Source organism: Lagenorhynchus albirostris, chromosome 9 (assembly GCF_949774975.1).
Source record: "Lagenorhynchus albirostris chromosome 9, mLagAlb1.1, whole genome shotgun sequence".
Taxonomy (NCBI): domain Eukaryota; kingdom Metazoa; phylum Chordata; class Mammalia; order Artiodactyla; family Delphinidae; genus Lagenorhynchus; species Lagenorhynchus albirostris.
Window position 1 is genome coordinate 93,125,458 of NC_083103.1, and position 18,829 is coordinate 93,144,286.

Here is an 18,829-nt window from a genome sequence, read left to right on the forward strand (position 1 = left end):
TCAGATCAAAGAGTACAAAACATCATCAACTTTCCCAGATGCCAAAGAGAACTCTATTTTAATGTCAAAAATGTCCCCATCGCTTGTTCCCTCTCAAAGGGCAGACCTTTGCTACTGAACAGAACTGAAGCACTTGGGGCAGTGCAGGAACCCTCGGCTCTGCGTGTTCGCAAGCGCCAAGTGGCCTCTGCAGTGAAAATCGCTGTGGTCCCGCGAAACCTGATGCCACCAGAACCACCGGTGACTAGAGGATGCCCAGCTGAGACCCTGCCCCGCGGCGCTGACAGCATTTGCATGACTCTGTGGAGAGAGGGCTGCTGTAAGGGCAGGGTCCTGAAACGGGAATTAAGTTCAGACCGCCATCTCAAGTTGTAATTCCATCTGAGGCGGGGTCTTTAACACCTTTTTTTCTTTTTTGACCTTGATAATAAACAGCTTTCTCTAAGAGGCTGAAAGCATTCAGCCCGAAGGAGAAAATAATAAAGGATGAAGAAGGGGAGTTAAAAACCAACTTCAAAATTCACCCAAGATTGTTAATAGAAGCTCTGTCTCTAGTTTCCAAGATAGAAGAAATAAATAGAATAGCTTAAGAAAGAAGTTCCTGACTAAAACTTTGAAAACATGTCCCCCGAAGACAGGGTAAAGGTCATGAGGCTGATTTATCTTGGAGAAGAGAAGGTGTAGGCAGGAAGGGGCACACTGGGTGTTCTTCAAGTATCTGAAAGATATTTATACAGCAGACAATGTGCATTTATATTTTGCTGCTCCAGGGCCCTGAATTTGGAATAATTATACGTAACAAGTTCAATTTAGGAGAAATCTTTCTAATTATTAGAGTTGATCCAAAGTACTTGATCAAGGTCCTAGGGATCTAAGGAGGGGCCCCTTAGGGAAGTGAGGGGGGCAGTCAAGTAGGCAGGGCCATACCTGGAGCACAGCTAATTTTATTTATTTTATACATTAGTATTCTTAGTAAGGTTTTATTTAAAAAATTAAGTCCAGGGCCTTCCCCGATGGCACAGTGGTTAAGAATCCGCCTGCCAGGGGTGGTGGTATGATGAATTGGGTGATTGGGATTGACATGTATACACTGATGTGTATAAAACTGATGACTAATAAGAACCTGCTGTATAAAAAAATAAATTAAATAAAATTAAAAAAAAGAATCCACCTGCCAATGTAGGGGACACAGGTTCGAGCCCTGGTCCAGGAAGATCCCACATGCCATGGAGCAACTAAGCCCGTGCACCACAACTACTGAGCCTGCGCTCTAGAGCCCGCGCACCACAACCACCGAGCCTGCATGCCACAACTACTGAAGCCCGCACACCTAGAGCCCGTGCTCTGCAACAAGAGAAGCCACCGCAATGAGAAGCCCACGCACCACAATGAAGAGCAGTCCCCGCTCGCCGCAACTAGAGAAAGCCTGCGCGCAGCAACAAAGACCAGTGCAGCCATAAATAAATAAATTAATTAATTAATTAAAAAAATAAAGAACCCCCCCTTTTTTTAAAAAAAAAAAAAGAAAATTAAGTCCAGAAGCAACTGAATAGGATGAACTCTTTGGTCTCCTCCAACTCCAAAAACCATATAACTATGAAAAGGGAACAATTTGACCTGAAATATCAATTTGACCTGAAATAAATATCCTTATTGTCACGAGAAATGTCTAATCAGAGGCTGGCATTTGAGATGTCGTTAGAAGGGCCCCAGTATTAGGTGTGAAGAAGACTTGGGATCCTTGAACGTCTCAGTGAACTCTGTGTCCCCAGGGCCCGCATAGCACACGGTATGTAACAGGTTCTCAGTAATGCCAGTTGAAAGAAACACGGGACTAGGTGACTGCTACAATTCCTTCTAACAACTTTAATAATCTGATTCCAAGAGCCCACAATAGAATAGGCATTCTCCATGCTTCAAGCTAGAGAAAGCAGCCAACTATCACCTTACAGAAGATTAAGATGTGGCACTGTTTGGGGGCAAAAGCCTGGGTCAGATGATTTCCAAGGCCCCCCCTTGCAGCTTTAGAGTTCTTTGTCTCATTCACACAGGGGGTACTTACTCACTGATCTTTTCTGAGGCTGCACAGAATAATGTGTAAATCAGATTACCACGTGAGGAGATGTCTGCATGTGGCCTAGCCATAGCGTCTAGGTTATGGTACAACAAACCAAAACAGCTCCTGGCAGATAAATCTTCTCCATAAACCCTGTGGATGTGTCTGAAAGTATTAATATGTATCCTTAGCCTCTTAAGAGAGTGAGGGTGAGAGAAAGAAAAGCGTGGAAAACAACACACGGAAGGAGGGAATGAAAGATTAATAGAGCAATTCATTCAAAAATATTATTTAATAATAATTACTAACATTTACCAAGCACTGTATAAGAGCCAGGCAGAGTGCTAATTAAAATAAATTAACCCTTTAAGTTAATTTAAGCATTTAATTCACACACTAATGCTTATTAGTATTATAAATATTTCACAAGTAAGGAAATTAACAATCAAGTAAGTTAAGAAACCTGACCAGATAATAAGAGGCAAAACCAGGATACAAATTCTGGTCAGTGTTATGCCAAAGCCATATAATACCTAAATTAATTGTTGATGTATTAGGTAGTAGCTAGAGTATCTTTATCAAAACATATCAAATCAATTTCACTCCTCTTCCAACAGATCAAATGCCATGTAGTCACCACAGGTTCTATCACGATAGAGTCACCTATAAGCCAAGTTCATAGAAAGTGGGCTAGGTGATAACTTCATTGTCAGAAGGCTATGAACAGCTGGAAAACAGTGTTACGGGGAATGGCAAGTTGCATTAAGGTGAACTGAGAAGGCGGGGACATGATGGGGAGGCTGAAGTGCGCTACAGAAGAGTGAGCTTGGTTTATATACTCTGGCTGTTGCGTGATGACGGGGACTGGGATGGAAGGCTGGCAATGACAGGCTTCCCCAGTCAAGGGATCACAGGCAGAAGGCGCAGGCAAAAACTCAGGAACTGGCCCTCAGAGTCTGCAGGCTGATCCCATGATGGAGGAAATGCCAACTGTCCCTTAAGCCCTTTAAGTGTGGCCAAAGTACGGGACATGCAAAGCAACCATTTTCAGCTCTGCGGGCAGAGGAGTGGTCTGAAAGGAACTGAGTCACAGATTCTTTCTGACCACATAAAACTGCTTGGAGCTGGGGGAACAGAAGACATCTGTGTGCCAGGAGGCATGGGAAGAATGCGAGGAAGCAGCAGTCACCCAGGAAATTCATGCTTCTTACAGGTCCTTGGAAGAGGGTATGGTGTGGTGTGTGGTGTCTCACGTCCCCTTTCCAGTCAATACTAGGTGTGTTCAAAGGTAATGCCAAAACATGTAGCCCAAGAGCTCTTTATTTTCAATAACTTTAACAAACTTCTTAATAAGGTTTAATTCTCCTGAGCAATTCAAATTTCAAAGAGAGCACTATTTTTCTCAAATCTCAAAAATCCAAAAAAGAAACAAAAATAAATTGGCTAAAATTAAAATGTCTGTTTCCCTGAAAAATGAATTAACTTCATTTTTTTTTTTTTTTGCGGTACGTGGGCCTTTCACTGTTGTGGCCTCTCCCGTTGCGGAGCACAGGCTCCGGACGCGCAGGCTCAGCGGCCATGGCTCACGGGCCCAGCCGCTCCGCGGCACGTGGGATCTTCCCGGACCGGGGCACGAACCCGCGTCCCCTGCATTGGCAGGCGGACTCTCAACCACTGAGCCACCAGGGAAGCCCAACTTCATATTTTTTTTTAAAAAAGTTACATGGCACTAAAGTTTTAACACTTTTCAGAACAAGAATACAATGTGAAATACTGTCTGATTCTGCTCTCCACTTGGCCAGCTCAGGTACCAGTCTGGGGGAGAACTGACACTATTACAGCAGGCAAACAGAACAAGATTGATGACTGGTCTGCAATGACAATCTCTGGATGGAGCACCATGGCTTTGATAAGAATCTGTGTTCTGGACTTACAAAAGTTTGTGACTCAGAGCTCCTCTTTAATGCTATCTGACTTTTCCAAAAGAAAAAAAGAAAAGAAAAAGTCTGTCATAATGTCCTGATCCTGTCATAATCATGGCTAAAAGAGTGTGCTATCTTGCAATGTCATGATCCCTACAGAAATAATTAAAAAGAAACTCAATAAGAAATCATAGGTGTTTTTGCCAACATAACTTCTTTTGGTATGAAGATGGCCGGAGCTAGGAATCCTCACTCTGCTTGTGGACTAAGTCCTAGAAATGATATTTTTTAACATGCCCAAGGAAACCCTGTCATTGTCAGCTGTCAGCTGACAAGGTCAAATCTACCTTACATAGCAACTATTTTAAAATCTAAACAAAGTAGACAAATGGTCTTAAAATAAGACATTTCTATGTATAAAGAACATACACTGAATGCACTGTCATATACCTGCATTGAGAGATCACATAAATGTTAAGTACAATCATACAAAATACAGGGTTTTTGTTGTTGTTACAATGAAGTTTTGTTATACTGGATATTGCTAGAACAATGGTGCTGTAGGTATTAGAAGATTTTTACTCTATAGAAATTAAATTTTGATACTTTACTGTTACAATAGAAATGCATAAACATTTCTAACTTGTATTTCTAACTTTAAAGTGATAGTCAATACCACAGTTTTACACAATGAAAGAAAATACACAATCTTGGAATTAACTCTAATAGAACTTAATCTGTAATAACGCTGGTTGTGATAAGATTTGACTCATAATAAACAAGCACTGAGATCAGCTCCTCTAAAAGAAGTGACACTGAGGGAAAAAATGTCTTGTTTTGAAGCCATTTGCTTTTAGTTCTTTCGGGGAGAGAAAAATGGGAGTCCCAGTACCAAAGCACTCCATAAAATTCCTACAAGGATAGCCCAACAGCAAGAGATCAGACAAGGAAGTGGAGAGTGATTTAAATACAAATTCTACCACACTGGTTTCTGCAAATTATTATCAGAATGTTCTGGAATAGAAACAAAGTTCCTTATGACCAAATCCTGTGAGACACTTTCTATGGTTGAACAGAGGCCAAAGGGAGATGGCTTGGCACAATCTAGCAAATAATGATGGCGCAGATAAGAAAAGCTTCTATTAGGAATCCATAAAGTTAGGCTGAGAGGCTAAAACTTCCATTTTAACAGTTTATCAACCTGAGATAGACTGAGGAGAAAACAACTGTTTGACCCATAGGTATCCATTTATTAGAAAACTAACATCTATTTCTCGAACTTTGCTTATTTTCAAGGTGGCCGTGATCTTGCCAGAATTAGGATTTAGAAATTAGGAGCCGCTGGCTTGAAGGCTGGGGACGACCACATCTACCCCTGACATGCCACACTGTCATACTAGAGGTTGTCCAATTTGCAGTTCACATTTTTAAAATAAAAACTTGTCACTTACACTACCTTATTATTCAAATATATTTTAAGTCCTAATAGCAATCATTATGGTGGAAGAAAACTCTGGTTCAGCTTTACATCAGAGTCCAATACATAGTCCTTGATACTAACACTTTTTTCCAAAAATAATCCAGATGCAGATGGGCAAAGATATCCATTCCAGGACTCTCTGGATACTTGGAATAACCTGTGAGATATGTACTCACTGAGAATTAAAGTACAATCGAAGACAGTTAGGTGGCTTCTGAAGCCAGAGTGCACGGGCTCAAATCTCAGCTCCATCACTTCCCAGCTGTGTGATTCTGGGTGTGTTACTTATCCTTACCATGCCTCAACTGTCTTGTCTATCAAATGACAAGAGCAGCTTACCTCATAGCGTTGTGTTAAATATTCCATAGGTTAATGCAACGGTGTCTGGTACCAAGAAAGCGTTCAATGGATGTTAGCTATTATTCAAATCTCTGGAGTCCTTCCATCTAGAACTTCTTCCCTTACTCTGTTTTCCTCTCTAGGGTTGCTGAAGCTAGGAGACAGTGTGCTTGAAAAGGGTGGTACGAGATAGGGCAGTACCCGTATTTACCCCCTGGTTTTCTATCATATTAGGTAAAATCACGGCTCAGCTGCTCAGGGGAGGCTTGCTTAACTCTGAGGTAGCCCTAGCCTCGTTCCTGACATCGTGTGGATTTCTGCACTCACTAACATGAAAGCACTACACAGGTTGTCTCCCTAGAGGCTGAGTATACCTTAAAAAAGTATGAGAGAACTGTTTTGAGGACTCTGAGCTCCTTAGTATACGGAGACTGATGGGCGAGTTACTTTAATCTCCCGTCCCAATCCCGCATGCTGCGTGGTTCTTGACGAGTAAGCCAATCAGGGCAGAATTGTTTGCATCTAAGTAGAAGCTTTTTGGCAGTAGCTGCACGGTAGTCTCCATCAGAAGCATAATGTAAGCCTGGGTCTTGCGTTCCCAGGGATAAAATGCTTATGCAGTATTACAATTAATTAAGTCACAATGAAGTCTAATCAATAAAGACTCAAAAATACTGTCCACAAGAGATCTCTATATACTTGCCTCAATGCATTTTTTTCACTGGAAATTAATTCTCCTTCAGCTAAATATTGGGCTGGCCCAAAAGTTCGTTCGGGTTTTTCCATAAGATGTTACCAAAAAATCCAAACGAACTTTTTGGCCAACCCAATAAATGACTGATCTTACTATATCTGCTAGCAGGTGATATAAGTGGTGAATAAGACAAACTAGGCTTTAAGAAGTAGGCCTCTGATGGTTTTTAAAAATATACTGGTAGTGACTGAGCTTGGTGCTCAAAAACTTTACATTGTTGGCTTCCGTCAGTGGGACCGGAACTCAGAGAAAGCAACTGCTAACATATGTGGCCAGGTCAGGTCTCACCTTCTGCAGAAACTCAAAAAAACAGCAAGGTTCAACTTTGAATCCTTTTATAATTTAGGCTCAGGGTTTTACCTAACTGCTCTCTGGGATGCTCTGAGAAGTTTAATCCAAAAACACTTGCCTAGACCAAATGTATTTTACTTGAGACATTGAAAGCCAACTCCATCGTAGATCAAACCCTTTTAAAAACTAGAAATCACTTGACCTGGTCATTTACATATTAATGTATATAACAAAAGTACGTAAAACCAATTAATAATTCAGATCATCAGTGAGTTACGTATCACTTTAATAATAAAATGCAAGAGTCTGATGGAAGAGTCTATAGGTAAGTGATGATTCAATTTTTCATTAAAAAAAATTTACTGAATATTTATGCCATACCAGATGCTCTTAAGGCTTATGGGAGGATGATGATGTGTGTGTGAAACACAGTTCTGATATACAGGAGCTTGCATTCTAGGGAAGAGGAGAGGAAGACACATACATAGCTATTGAACTAGGTAGTATAATATCGATCCCCCTTGAATAAATCCTCTTAAATTTATACCACTGTCATTGCAACTTGAAAGTATGTCTTTAGAATATCTCGGGATGTCCAGGAAGGGAAGGTTGTATCAAACCACCAAGCCTAGGCCTAGAGATATCCACTAATTGGGAGGACACTTCATTCCACACATTACTGACAATAAAGAGATGCTTAGAATTCTTAAACTAACCGTATCCATTTGTATAGCATGGCCTCCCACACAGCTGTAGATACTCTGGAATTCAACTTGGCTAGAAGAAGCTGGACCATGAGGCCTTCCCCACTCGGCCACCCAAATGCTCATTTGAAAACCGACACCAGCTCTGCTGGAGTTTCTAGATCCTTCTGGCAGAAAAATGGATAAACTCAGTTCAAGTCCATGACAACAGCCTGAGAAAAAAAGGATCTTGTTTTTTAGGACTTCCCTCAACTACATTATTATCTGTAGCACAGTAATGGCTGACCTGACAGGCTGGAAAGCGGCTGGCTCCAGCCTCCATATAAAGAATTAACTCTAGGTCTAACGAGGTGCAATTATGCCTAGAAGCTAGAGGTGTAACCAGCAAAAAGACTCAGGGACAGACTCTAGGTTTCCTTTACATGAACTCGAAACTTTTTGGTACTTGAAGGACGTCTAAGCTGAGAGAAGACTAAACCATCGTATGCCTTTATCCTTCAGACAGCAGTCTCGAAGGGCCTTGGGATTCAGGCCTACGCTGGTAGGCAAGGCCGAGCACATGTATGTCCCTGAGGGCAGAGAGATCACACTAGTAACACAGCAACCGTCTACTCATTTCCTAGATTGGGTTGTTTGTCACTTCCTGTACTTAATCTTACAAAAAATGTTATTCCTACTTAGGGAATTACTTGTCCAGGATTAAAAAGTGACCGCATTTAGGATAATTATGTTGGTGTTCTATGAGTCTTTAAACTTCCGTGTTAACGTATATCATGTTGTAAATATTAGCTCTTCCTAAGTAGTTAAAATGTTACATGGTTTATTTCTAAGCACTAAGAAACGATGTGGCTGACAGCAAGGCTAGCTATTTCACCAGCATCCACTATCGGAAGCCAGCTCTGTAAGGCTTCAGTAAAAATCTTTTGCCATGATGTGGAGGTGGAGGGGAGAACGGATCCAAGCTGCTCACAGGAGACACTGTGGACACTAGCAAAGCAGAGGAAGTGGTTTGTTTACACTGCCCTTTCTCTGCAGCGGTGTGGTGTAGTAGAACAGACACTGAATTTGAGTACTAACTTGGTCACTTATTACCTGTGTGGCTTTTGGCATGTCAACTAATTTCTTTAAACTTCAGATTCTTAAACTTCATTGGCAAAATGATAAATGCTAGTGTCAATACCAATTCCAGAGTACAATTACATAGCTCAAATTAGATCAAGTATAGGAAATACTTTGTAAACTTGAAAGCCCTAAAGAAACGTAAATTACCGTTATTGATATTATTATTTGAATTATTCGGTAGTGAACACTGTGACAAATCTATGCATGCATGCATGCATTCATTCAGCAAATATTTCCTGAGTGCCCACCAGGACCCAGGCACTGTCCTAAGCCATGGGAACACGGCAGTGAACAAAAACAAAATCGTATTACAGTCAAGAGGCAGTGGGGATAAGGGGTGGGGACACAGTAAACAAATAAGGTCAGGTAGTGGTGAGTGCCATGAAAAACCGTGAAGCAGCGTTACGGAAAGAGAATGACGGGGTATCAGGAGAGGTCTCTCTGGGGGGACATTTAAGCAGAAACCTCAGGTTAGGTGAGGAAGCCATGTAAATATGTGAGGAAACAGGAATGCATGCACTTGGAAAGTCTGAGAAACAGCAAGGACGCCTCTGAAACTGGAGCTCGGGGCCTAAAGGGAAGAGAAGCAGGAAATGAGATTAAAGAGAGGGGCCAACCACAGTGTGCCTTGTAGGCCATAATAATAATGACTTTTGGAATTGTTTTCTAATAATAATGACTTTTGGAATTGTCTTCTAAGTGTAAATGAAAGTGACCGGAGGGTTTTAAGAAGGATCCTATTTACTATCTACATACTGTTTACTAAATCCTACCACATGCCAGATACTGCTAGGCTAGAGACAACTGTGAAAAAAACCCCACATTCTGTCTTTACTTTCTATAAGCTCACAGTCTGGTATGGAAGATATATAATGAAAGAAACAATTACAATGAAATGTTTGGGAAGTCCCATGATAAAAGAAAGACTGGTAGAAATTATCTAGATTCTTATTTTTATCACATCTAATTTCTTGCTCTAGAATACAGGAGTGGGTGGCATGGGGTAGGGTAGGGGGAGGAAGAAGTACCCCAGGCAGAGGGAGTTGCTCCAGAGAGTATCACTTGTTCCGGGAACCAGAAGGAAATTAGGGCGACTAGATGTAGAATGGGATCTGGGGCTGCAGAGATAGGCACGAGCCAGGTCACAGAAGTATTAGTATGTCATTGTTTTTCAAAAAGCAGTCATGAGATCAATTCAGTAAGTTATAATTAGCATTTTTAATGTAATAGAATAAAATGTATTAGAGTGCACTGCACCTAGTAAAGACAAGTTTTACTTTTTAAAAAAACTTTTGTTCAGCTGTATGTATATATGTATTTTCTAGGTCACTGTATGAAATGTATCTTTTACTACGGTCATGGTCAAAAATGAAGTCAGTGCTCTAGCTGCATTAAGGAGCGAACTGCAGCCTAGAGGCAATGGTAAACCATTGAAAAGTTTAAGCCGGAAAATGATATAACCAAATTTTGTGTGTGTGTGTGTGTGTGTGTGTGTGTGTTGTCGTATATAGTTTAGAAACATTACTCATGCAGCCGTGTGGAGAACGCATTAGAGAGGGATAAGGCTGGAGCCAGGCGTCCATTTAATTGGCTATTATTTAATCCAGGCAAGAGCCACTACAGAAGTGTCTACAGGAATGGAGGGTTGAATCTACAGGATTTGGTAAATGAGAGGCTGTGGTGATGGTAAGAGAGGAGGAATCAAGGCTAGCTTCTTGGTCAGACGGTGACACCATTCACAAAGATAGGGAACACAGAATGGAGCAATTCTAGGGAGGGATTAAATTCAGTTTTGAAAATGTTTCCACTGATGTGAATTCAAGACATACAAGTAAAGCTGACTGGTAGCAACTGGTTGGATATATAGCCTCTCATTCCAGAGGAGAGGTCTGGGCCAGAGAGTTACCCAAGTGTTAACTGGGGACTGAACATCACTGTACTCCCTGAAGCCACAGCAGTGAATAAGATGCTCAGAAAGATGGCGTAAAGAAGAAAAGATTTAAAGGATGAACAGAGAAAGAGAAATCTGGCAAACAAGGTGTACTCAGAGAGACAGGAGGAAAACTGCAGAACGTGGCATCTGAGAAGCAATGGGAAAAAAAGTGTTTTAAAAAGTAAGGAGTGACTCAACAATAAGAAAACAAACAACCAAATTTAAAAATGGGCAAGGGACTTCCCCGGTGATCCAGTGGCTAAGACTCCACACTCCCAATGCAGGAGGGGCCTGGGTTCGATCCCCTAGTTGGGGAACTAGATCCCACGTGCCGCAACTAAGAGTTCCCGTGCCGCAACTAAGAGTTCCCGTGCTGCAACTAAGACCCGGCACAGCCAAATAAATAAATAAATAAATAATTTTTTTTAATGGGCAAAACATTTAGACATGTCACCAAAGAAGATATACAGATGGTAAACATGCATATGAAATGTTAACCATCATACATCATCAGGGATTACAAATTAAAATAACAAGCTACTACTTCACATCTATTAAAAAGGCAAAAATCCAAAGCACTGACAATACCAAATGCTGGTGGAGATGCAAAATGGCACAACCGCTTTGAAAGACACTTTGGTGGTTTCTTACAAAACTAAACATACTCTTATGGTACAATCCAGCAATCACACTCCCTGGTATTTACTCAGATGAGTTAAAAACTTACATCCACACAAAAACCTGCACAGGGATATTTATAACAGCTTTGTTCATTATTGCCAAAACCTGGAAGCAACCAAGAGGTCCATCTGCAGGTGAATGGATAAGTAAACTGTGGTACCCAGACAATGGAGTACTATTGAGCATTAAAAAGAAGTGAGCTATTAATCCACGAAAAGACACAGAGGAAACTTATATGCATATTACTAAGTGAAAGAAGCCAATCTGAAAAGGCTACATAATGTATGTTTCCAACTATATGACATTCTGGAAAAGGCAAAACTGTGGAGACAGTAAAATGATCATTGACTGCCAGAGATTAAGGGAGTGGGAGGGATGAATAGGCACAGAGGATTCTTAGGGCAGTGAAACTGCTCTGAATGATACTATAATGGTAGATACATGTCATTATGTATTTGTCCAAACCCACGGAACGTACACCACCAAGACTAAGCCCTAGTAAACGATGGACTTTAGATGGTAATCCAATGTAGTGTCGCAGCAGGTTGATGGACTGTAACAAATGTTCTACTTTGGTGCCGGATACTGACGGTGGGGGAAGCTATGGGTGTGAGGGGACAGGACGTATATGGGAGCTCTCCGTACTTTCTGCTTAATTTTGCTATGAACCCAAAACTGCTCTAAAAAATAAAGTTTATATTTAACAAAAGAAAGAAAGGAGTGAATTTTTAGCATTTAGCACTAAATAGTGCTGGGCAGTCATTAAGATAAAGACCAAGGATATCCAATAGATTATGACAAGATCACTGGTGACTCTGGCCAGAACAATCCACTCCACCCCTTCTCTGCCTCCTTCCAGAGTAGAACTGCGAAGAGCTGTGTCTGTTTCCTTTCTCCGCTTCCCGTCGACCCCTTTCCGGCCGCATCTACACGGGTCAGGGTTTTACTCCTGTTCCTCCACCAAGGCGGTACTTCAGGGTCATCAGTGATCTCTTTAAATCCGGTATCCAGTTCTGTATGGCTATTAGCATAACTGATGACATTCTGGGCTCCTACCATGCCTCCCGTCCTTCCACTGACCCTACCTAGGACTGTGCTAAGTCACTTCTCTGTCATCAAGGACTCTGTAGTTAATAGCCATTGTTTCATGATCATTAGGTCCAGGTGGCCTCTGTGCTCTGGTGGTCTCCAAACAATGATGAAGACCTTTGCTGACATATTCCTGGTGCCCATTAATAGCCTAGCTACCCATTAATAAATATTGACTTAGGAATGCACTTACTGTTTCCAAGCACATACCCACGCCCCTTAGGTTAACGATAAAATTGTCCCCCTGGCAGTGCACGGTACCGTTGTGAGTGTTCCTGGATGGTTGTCCGCCTGATCCTACTTATTCTGTGAGTAAGTTACCCTATAATAAACTGACCCATTGATCACCTGGAGCTGCCTAACTTGTTTTTTGGTCTCAAGATGCCTTCTCAGTTCAATGGGTGCTTTCCGTTCCCTCTGTCCTCCAACAAGTTCTCAGTCATCTGACGTATCAGCAGCACCCCCCACAGTTCCTCATTCCCTCCTCCCTGAAACATTCTCTTCACTTGTTTTCTAGAACAGAGGACTCTCTGGCTTACCTTACTAGCAATTCCTATGCGGATCCCTCTTCACATTCCTGATCTCTGAATATTAGTGTGTCCCAGAGATTAATCCTTAGACCTCTTCTCTTCTCTGCAATCATGGCCTAAAAAGTGACCTTATCTCAGAGCTTAAAATACTGTATTACCTACATACTGATCATTCCCAAATGTGTATCACTAGCCCACCACTCCCAACTAAGGTACAGTCCTATATTCAACTGCCTATACAATATCTCAACTTAGATGTCTAATGGGCATCTCAAACTAACACATATAAAATATCTCTCCATTCCCATCTCTGTTAGCAGTAAATCCATCCTTCCAGTTGCTCAAGCCAAAACCCCTGGATTATTAATAATTACTTTTTCTCTCACATCAAATCCCACATATATGTTGTTGGAGCCAGACTGCCTAGGCTCAAATTCTAGTTTACTCACTTAGTAGCTGTGTTATCTTGGGAAAATTGCTAAACATCTCCTGGCTTCAGTTTTATCACCTATAAAATGGGGGTAATACTCCCATGTATCTTACAGGGTTGTTAAAGTAATTAAATGAGTTAATGTTTGCAAAATGCTTGAAACAGAGCCTGCCACACAGTACATACTATCTCTCTCTTTTTTAAAAAATATTTATATATTCATTTATTTGTTTAGGCTGCACCAGGTCTCAATTGTGGCATGATGGATCTTCACTGCAGCATGCAAACTCTTAGTTGCGGCATGTGGGATCTAGTTCCCCGACCAGGGATCGAACCTGGGTCCCCTGCATCGGGAGCGTGGAGTCTTACTCACTGGACCGCCAGGGAAGCCCCTGTATTATCTCTTGAATCTGACGACTTCTTACCATCCCCACCTCTACACCCCAGTCTGGGAACTAGCCACCAATATCTCTCACGTGGATTATTGCAAAAGTCTCCTACTAACTGGTCTCCCTCCTTCAGCCCTTGAACCTTTCAACCAACAGAGCTGCCAAAGTGATTTTTTTAAAACACAAAAGTCACCGTAAAGTTCTTTAGATATTTTTGCATGTTTGAAAATATTCATAATAAAAGTTAGAAGAAACCGAAAAGTCAGATAATATCATTCCTCTGTTAAAATCCTCTGATCCTTTGCATTTCACTCAGAGTGAAAAAGGCCTTAACGCTGACTGACTAAGCCCTCAAAGTGAGCTCTCTGTTGCCTCTCTGATGGCATCTCTCCTGTCCCCTCACTCATTCCTTTCCAGCACAGAGGCTTCCATCCTGTTCCTTAGACACCCAGTCATGCTCCCTCACTGGGGCCTTTCTACCTGCCGTTCCCTCAGCCTGGAAAGCTCTTCCTCAGACTGCACGGCTCACGCCCTCGCCTTCTTCAAGCCTTCGCTGAAATGTTGACTTCTCAGTGAAGGGGTTCCCTGACATACCTTTCCAAATAACCACCCACCCACCATCCCTAACACCCCTTCTCTATTTTATTTTTCTCACAGCTTTTTTCTAAAATGCATTTTAGAAATAAAATTTCTGAAATTTATTCTAGATGCAATTCTCATTTATTCTAAAACGTCATTCCCACGTGCTTATAGTGTGTTGCCAACCCAGCGAACATACACTCTGTATGTTGTTCCTTAAAGTGAAATCATGATTAAGCAAAACTAAATAGATTGCTTACAGCATTGTCTCCAAAATGTTCTTAAGTGCACATAGATGGTGAAGAAACACTGTAGATTCTGGGTGTCTGGTGTCTGTCTTCAGTGTTAAATTCTTCTAAGAGCTACTTACCCTATTGCCCACTCATTTAAAAAGTACTTTTTGAGTCTGGGGGATAAATGTCATAGAGGCAGGAAATGTAGTAGCAGAAAGATTAAGATGCAAAGTCTGCTTTATCCTTGGCATTTATTACCACATCTCAATGGGGCCCCAGTAAATAGAAATATCATCCTGAAAAAGGGTGAGAGATGAGGTGAAGACAGGGGTGAAACTACTACGACTACTGCTACTATGCGATGTACCTATTAACTTTACACACATTATTTAATTTAGTTCTCATAGTTGTAGCCCTCACAAAACTGTCAGCCATTTATTGATGAGGAAACTGAAGCTCAGAAAGACGCAGTGGTCTGCCACACCACACTGGTAGTCCTATGTAGAGCCCAGAGCCAAACTCAGGAGGGTTATCTGATGCCAAAGCCTAGATGCTCTGCTCCTATAGAACCTTGCCTCTGGAGGTGTCAATTCAGCAAACTGGAGCCAAAAAAGGTGGTTAAATGGGCAATTTATACTCTGTCACTCAATTCCTGGGATAACTTAGCATGTCTAATGTTCCATGAACCCAGTCATAGCTGTGTGATGGCAACTCCCTTACCTGTGGACATAAAAAATGGGATGCGGAACTTTCCACTCAACACCCGGGCCCGCAGATTCTGCAGTGTGCTCCCATCAAATGGCAGGGCACCACACACAAGCACATAGAGGACGACTCCGAGGCTCTGCATCCCAAACAGAGAGTACATACAATTAATCACATCAGAGGAAACAAAAAAGGCCATTATAGTATGTGTATGAAGATAACGGTGAGTCATGCACGAGATAATGGAACAAACTTTTTCTTCTTTTTTTATGAGAAATAATATGGGGCATTGTCAAGGCCAATCATCTTTAGAATAGTCAGCATTCTTCTTTGCTTCCAGACATTACTTTTTGGGAACATAACTAGAATTTCTCTCAGTACTCATCCTAGGGAGAACGCAAGTGGCAACAACAGAAAGAATTTCTGTTCTTGGCAAGGGTACCCATCCAAGCTTGCCCTAGGGATTTTTTTTTTTTTTTTTTTTTGCAGATGCAAAGGGGGAGGTTGAACTCCGTGGCTCAGTCCATAAGACAAAGGTTGAAGAACTGACTGCACCAAGAATTGGGAATTCAAAGAACAGGTGATCAGTTCTAGTGCAGTACTACGTGTTGTCCAGGATGAGGACAGCTGTCATCAGTCAAGGGTAACTAATGCTATGGGGTATAAGGGAAGGCAGTCACATACCCAGATGTCCACTTTGGGCCCGTCATATTCCTTTCCTTCAAAGAGTTCAGGTGCAGCATAGGGAGGGCTGCCACACCAGGTCTTTAGCAGCTGCCCAGGAGTGAAGAGGTTACTGAAGCCAAAATCTAGAAAGACAAATGGATATAACTCATGTTATCTTTACCCAGTGAATACTAGTTTCTAGTCAATAGAATAAAGGTTCTGGATCCTTAAGTCTGAATATCAAACACGAAAAGAGAACCTTTAGAAATTATATAACCAGCTGTTTAAATTTAAAGTAATAGTGAAATAGAAATACAGACGGGCTGGAATGCAAAAGACACATGGTTAACTAAAAGTAAATATGATTGATTTATGTCAGCAAAACCAGCACCGTTTCCTTCATAAATCTGGACTGAGTAAGGTGAGTGGTATTTATTTACGAACAAAAATAAAATTGGATAATGATTGATATTAAGACCACGTCAGAATCGGTAAATACATGTTAAGTCTACTCACCTGGACCCAGGATTTTCAGATTACTTTTACTTCTTATGACAAACACATTTATGACCACTAGAGATATAGTGAACTTAAAAATTAGACAAAGTGACTTTATTATCATTAAGGTGGCTTATTCAAAATAAAGAATATGCAACTTATTTACAAACAAACCACAAACACTTAATATTTTAACTTCAACTCCTTTTGTGCTTCAACTTCCCCCCTTCATTTCTCCCCCTCCCACTGTCTGAAGAAAGAGTTGACAGGAGATAGGAGGGGTGTGGTTTGGGGAGGAATACCAAAAGAAAATGAACAAGGATGGCAGGCAAAGGATAGAGTCTCGTTGACTTATAAATACTTTTATGCACATAGATATTTAGATGAACAACGTGCAGGTATGACAGGCTAGAGCTCCCTCCTGCCCCCAGGCCTACCACATTCCCATAGTCCCAGCAGCTGAAGACTCTGGGCACCTCCCTACTCTCGGAAACACTCCTCCCTTCCCTAGTTTTACTCTCGTTGACAACTCTGCCTCCTTTTGCTATTTGCTTTTCTTCTTCCTACTTTCTCCAGAAGGTGTTTTCTAGTAAAGCATGTGCTGATTTTGACTATCGCTCCTTGCCCTGTATTTTCTCAGGGCCAGCTCTTCTGGTCCCACAGCTTCCACTCTCATTTGTTTGGTAATGATTCTCCAAATTTATATCTTTGGCCCTGGTACAATGCTTAAGCTCCTGACAAGAACTTCCAGTACTTGCCTGGGAAGAAACATCTCAAACTCCCCATTTTCCAAAATCAAACCTGCTCTTCCAGCAATGTTCCCACGTTCATTCATGGCACTACCTCTGCGTCACCAGGAGCACTGGTGTCTTCGCTCCTTGCTCCTTCTCATCTCCATTTCAAACAGCTTTTACTGCTTCTACCCTGCAAGTGTGTCTTGAACCTATCTCCTTCTTTCCATTTCCATTCCTCCCACTTCAGTTCACACTCTTATCATCTCTGACCTCGACTGATGCTCTTGCTTACTACCCTCTATGCCACCCATTCATAGCACAGTGAACGTGACACAAATCACATCGTGCTGCCTGCTTGCTCAAAAACATTCGGTGGCTCCCTTCTGCTTACAGAACAGTCCAGCTCTCTTAGCATTGTCACTTAAAGGTCCTCAGGACTCAGCTCCACCCAACCTTTCCAACTCACTCCTAGCCATTCTAGCATCACTAGACTATGCACAGCTTATGTGACTCTCTTATGCTACTTACTCTCCGTGCCATGCTTTTTCCCTTCCTTGCCATATTTGAAAGCGCACTCATTTTCAAGGCCCAGTCAAATATTACTTCCTGTATGAAGCCTTAACTGACTCCCACCACAAAATACCATGCCAGTGGCTTCCTCCTCTCTGCTTCCATGGCCCTTTGCTTATACCTCTACAGCCCAATTACAACTCTGCCTCATGCTATACTTAGTTGTATTATGTGTTTATACCCTCCACTAGTTAGTAAATGGGAGGGATATCGTTTTATTTATCTTAGTCTCCACACAGTGTTTTTCATACATAGCAGGGGCTCAAGAAAGGGTCACTAAATTAAACTGCAATAAAACTGCAATAAAATCCCTGGGCCAATCCTCTTGTCACCTCCTGGCTACTGGAGCCTTTTCATACTGACTGGCAGCTGGCCAGCTACTAGAGCCTCTACCTCCCAGCCAGCCCTCCTAAGGCTGTAAAAAACTTAATGATCACAAGGGGCTTAGAGGTCAGAGCCATCATCAGAATCACTATAGCTACTTCAACGAGAGAAATCCAATACTCTCATTCATCAATGCAAAATAAATGCCTCTTCTGCCAAGTCTTCCTGAATCTCCTGTAAGAAATGTCCTCCACCTACTATCTCTGCACTCCCTTATTACTTTGTATTCCTCCTTTATTTTGGGTATTTACATATATAAATACCCTATTCTTCTAGCTCCTTAAAAATATCCTCTCTCTCTAGTAGAGGTCTACCCCCTCTCTCCCTAGTTCCTTAAAAATACCTGTTTCATCTCTGACTCTCTCACATTACCTAGCATACTGTTTAATTTAAACACAGTAGGCACTTAACAAATGTTAACTATGAATGCAACTGCAATTAAAGCCTTACCAACTAACCTACAACTTTTGAAACCCAGTACTTTTAATTTATAAGTTAAAGTCTGCATGCACTGAAACCTGTTTTTCTTAAGAGACTGGCGATAGGTTGCTAAAAATCCCAACAAATGAGATTCAGCAGAGCAGGTATCTTTGGGAATTATCCAGAAAGAGGGCTCTTGATATATCTTTTAATTGGTTGGCAAAGACCTTCACCAGGTCCTTTCCCACGACTAGCCTTCTCTGCACAGCGAGGAAGACATGCTGATGGAGTCTGTAATAACTAATGGACTCTGACACTGG

The 18,829-nt window shown here is 41.6% G+C and overlaps 1 protein-coding gene across 6 annotated transcripts in view; it reads right to left on the reverse strand.

Annotated features, from left to right (window-relative positions):
• SIK3 (SIK family kinase 3) overlaps positions 1-18,829 on the reverse strand; it is a 246,560-nt gene that overhangs the window by 35,372 nt on the left and 192,359 nt on the right. For all 6 annotated transcript variants that reach the window (XM_060160441.1, XM_060160438.1, XM_060160440.1 and 3 more), the window contains exons 5-6: positions 15,922-16,046; positions 15,253-15,376 (exon numbers count right to left, since the gene is read on the reverse strand). In XM_060160441.1, the coding sequence (XP_060016424.1) occupies positions 15,253-15,376; positions 15,922-16,046 (249 nt within the window). The remainder of the gene's footprint in view (positions 1-15,252; positions 15,377-15,921; positions 16,047-18,829) is intronic.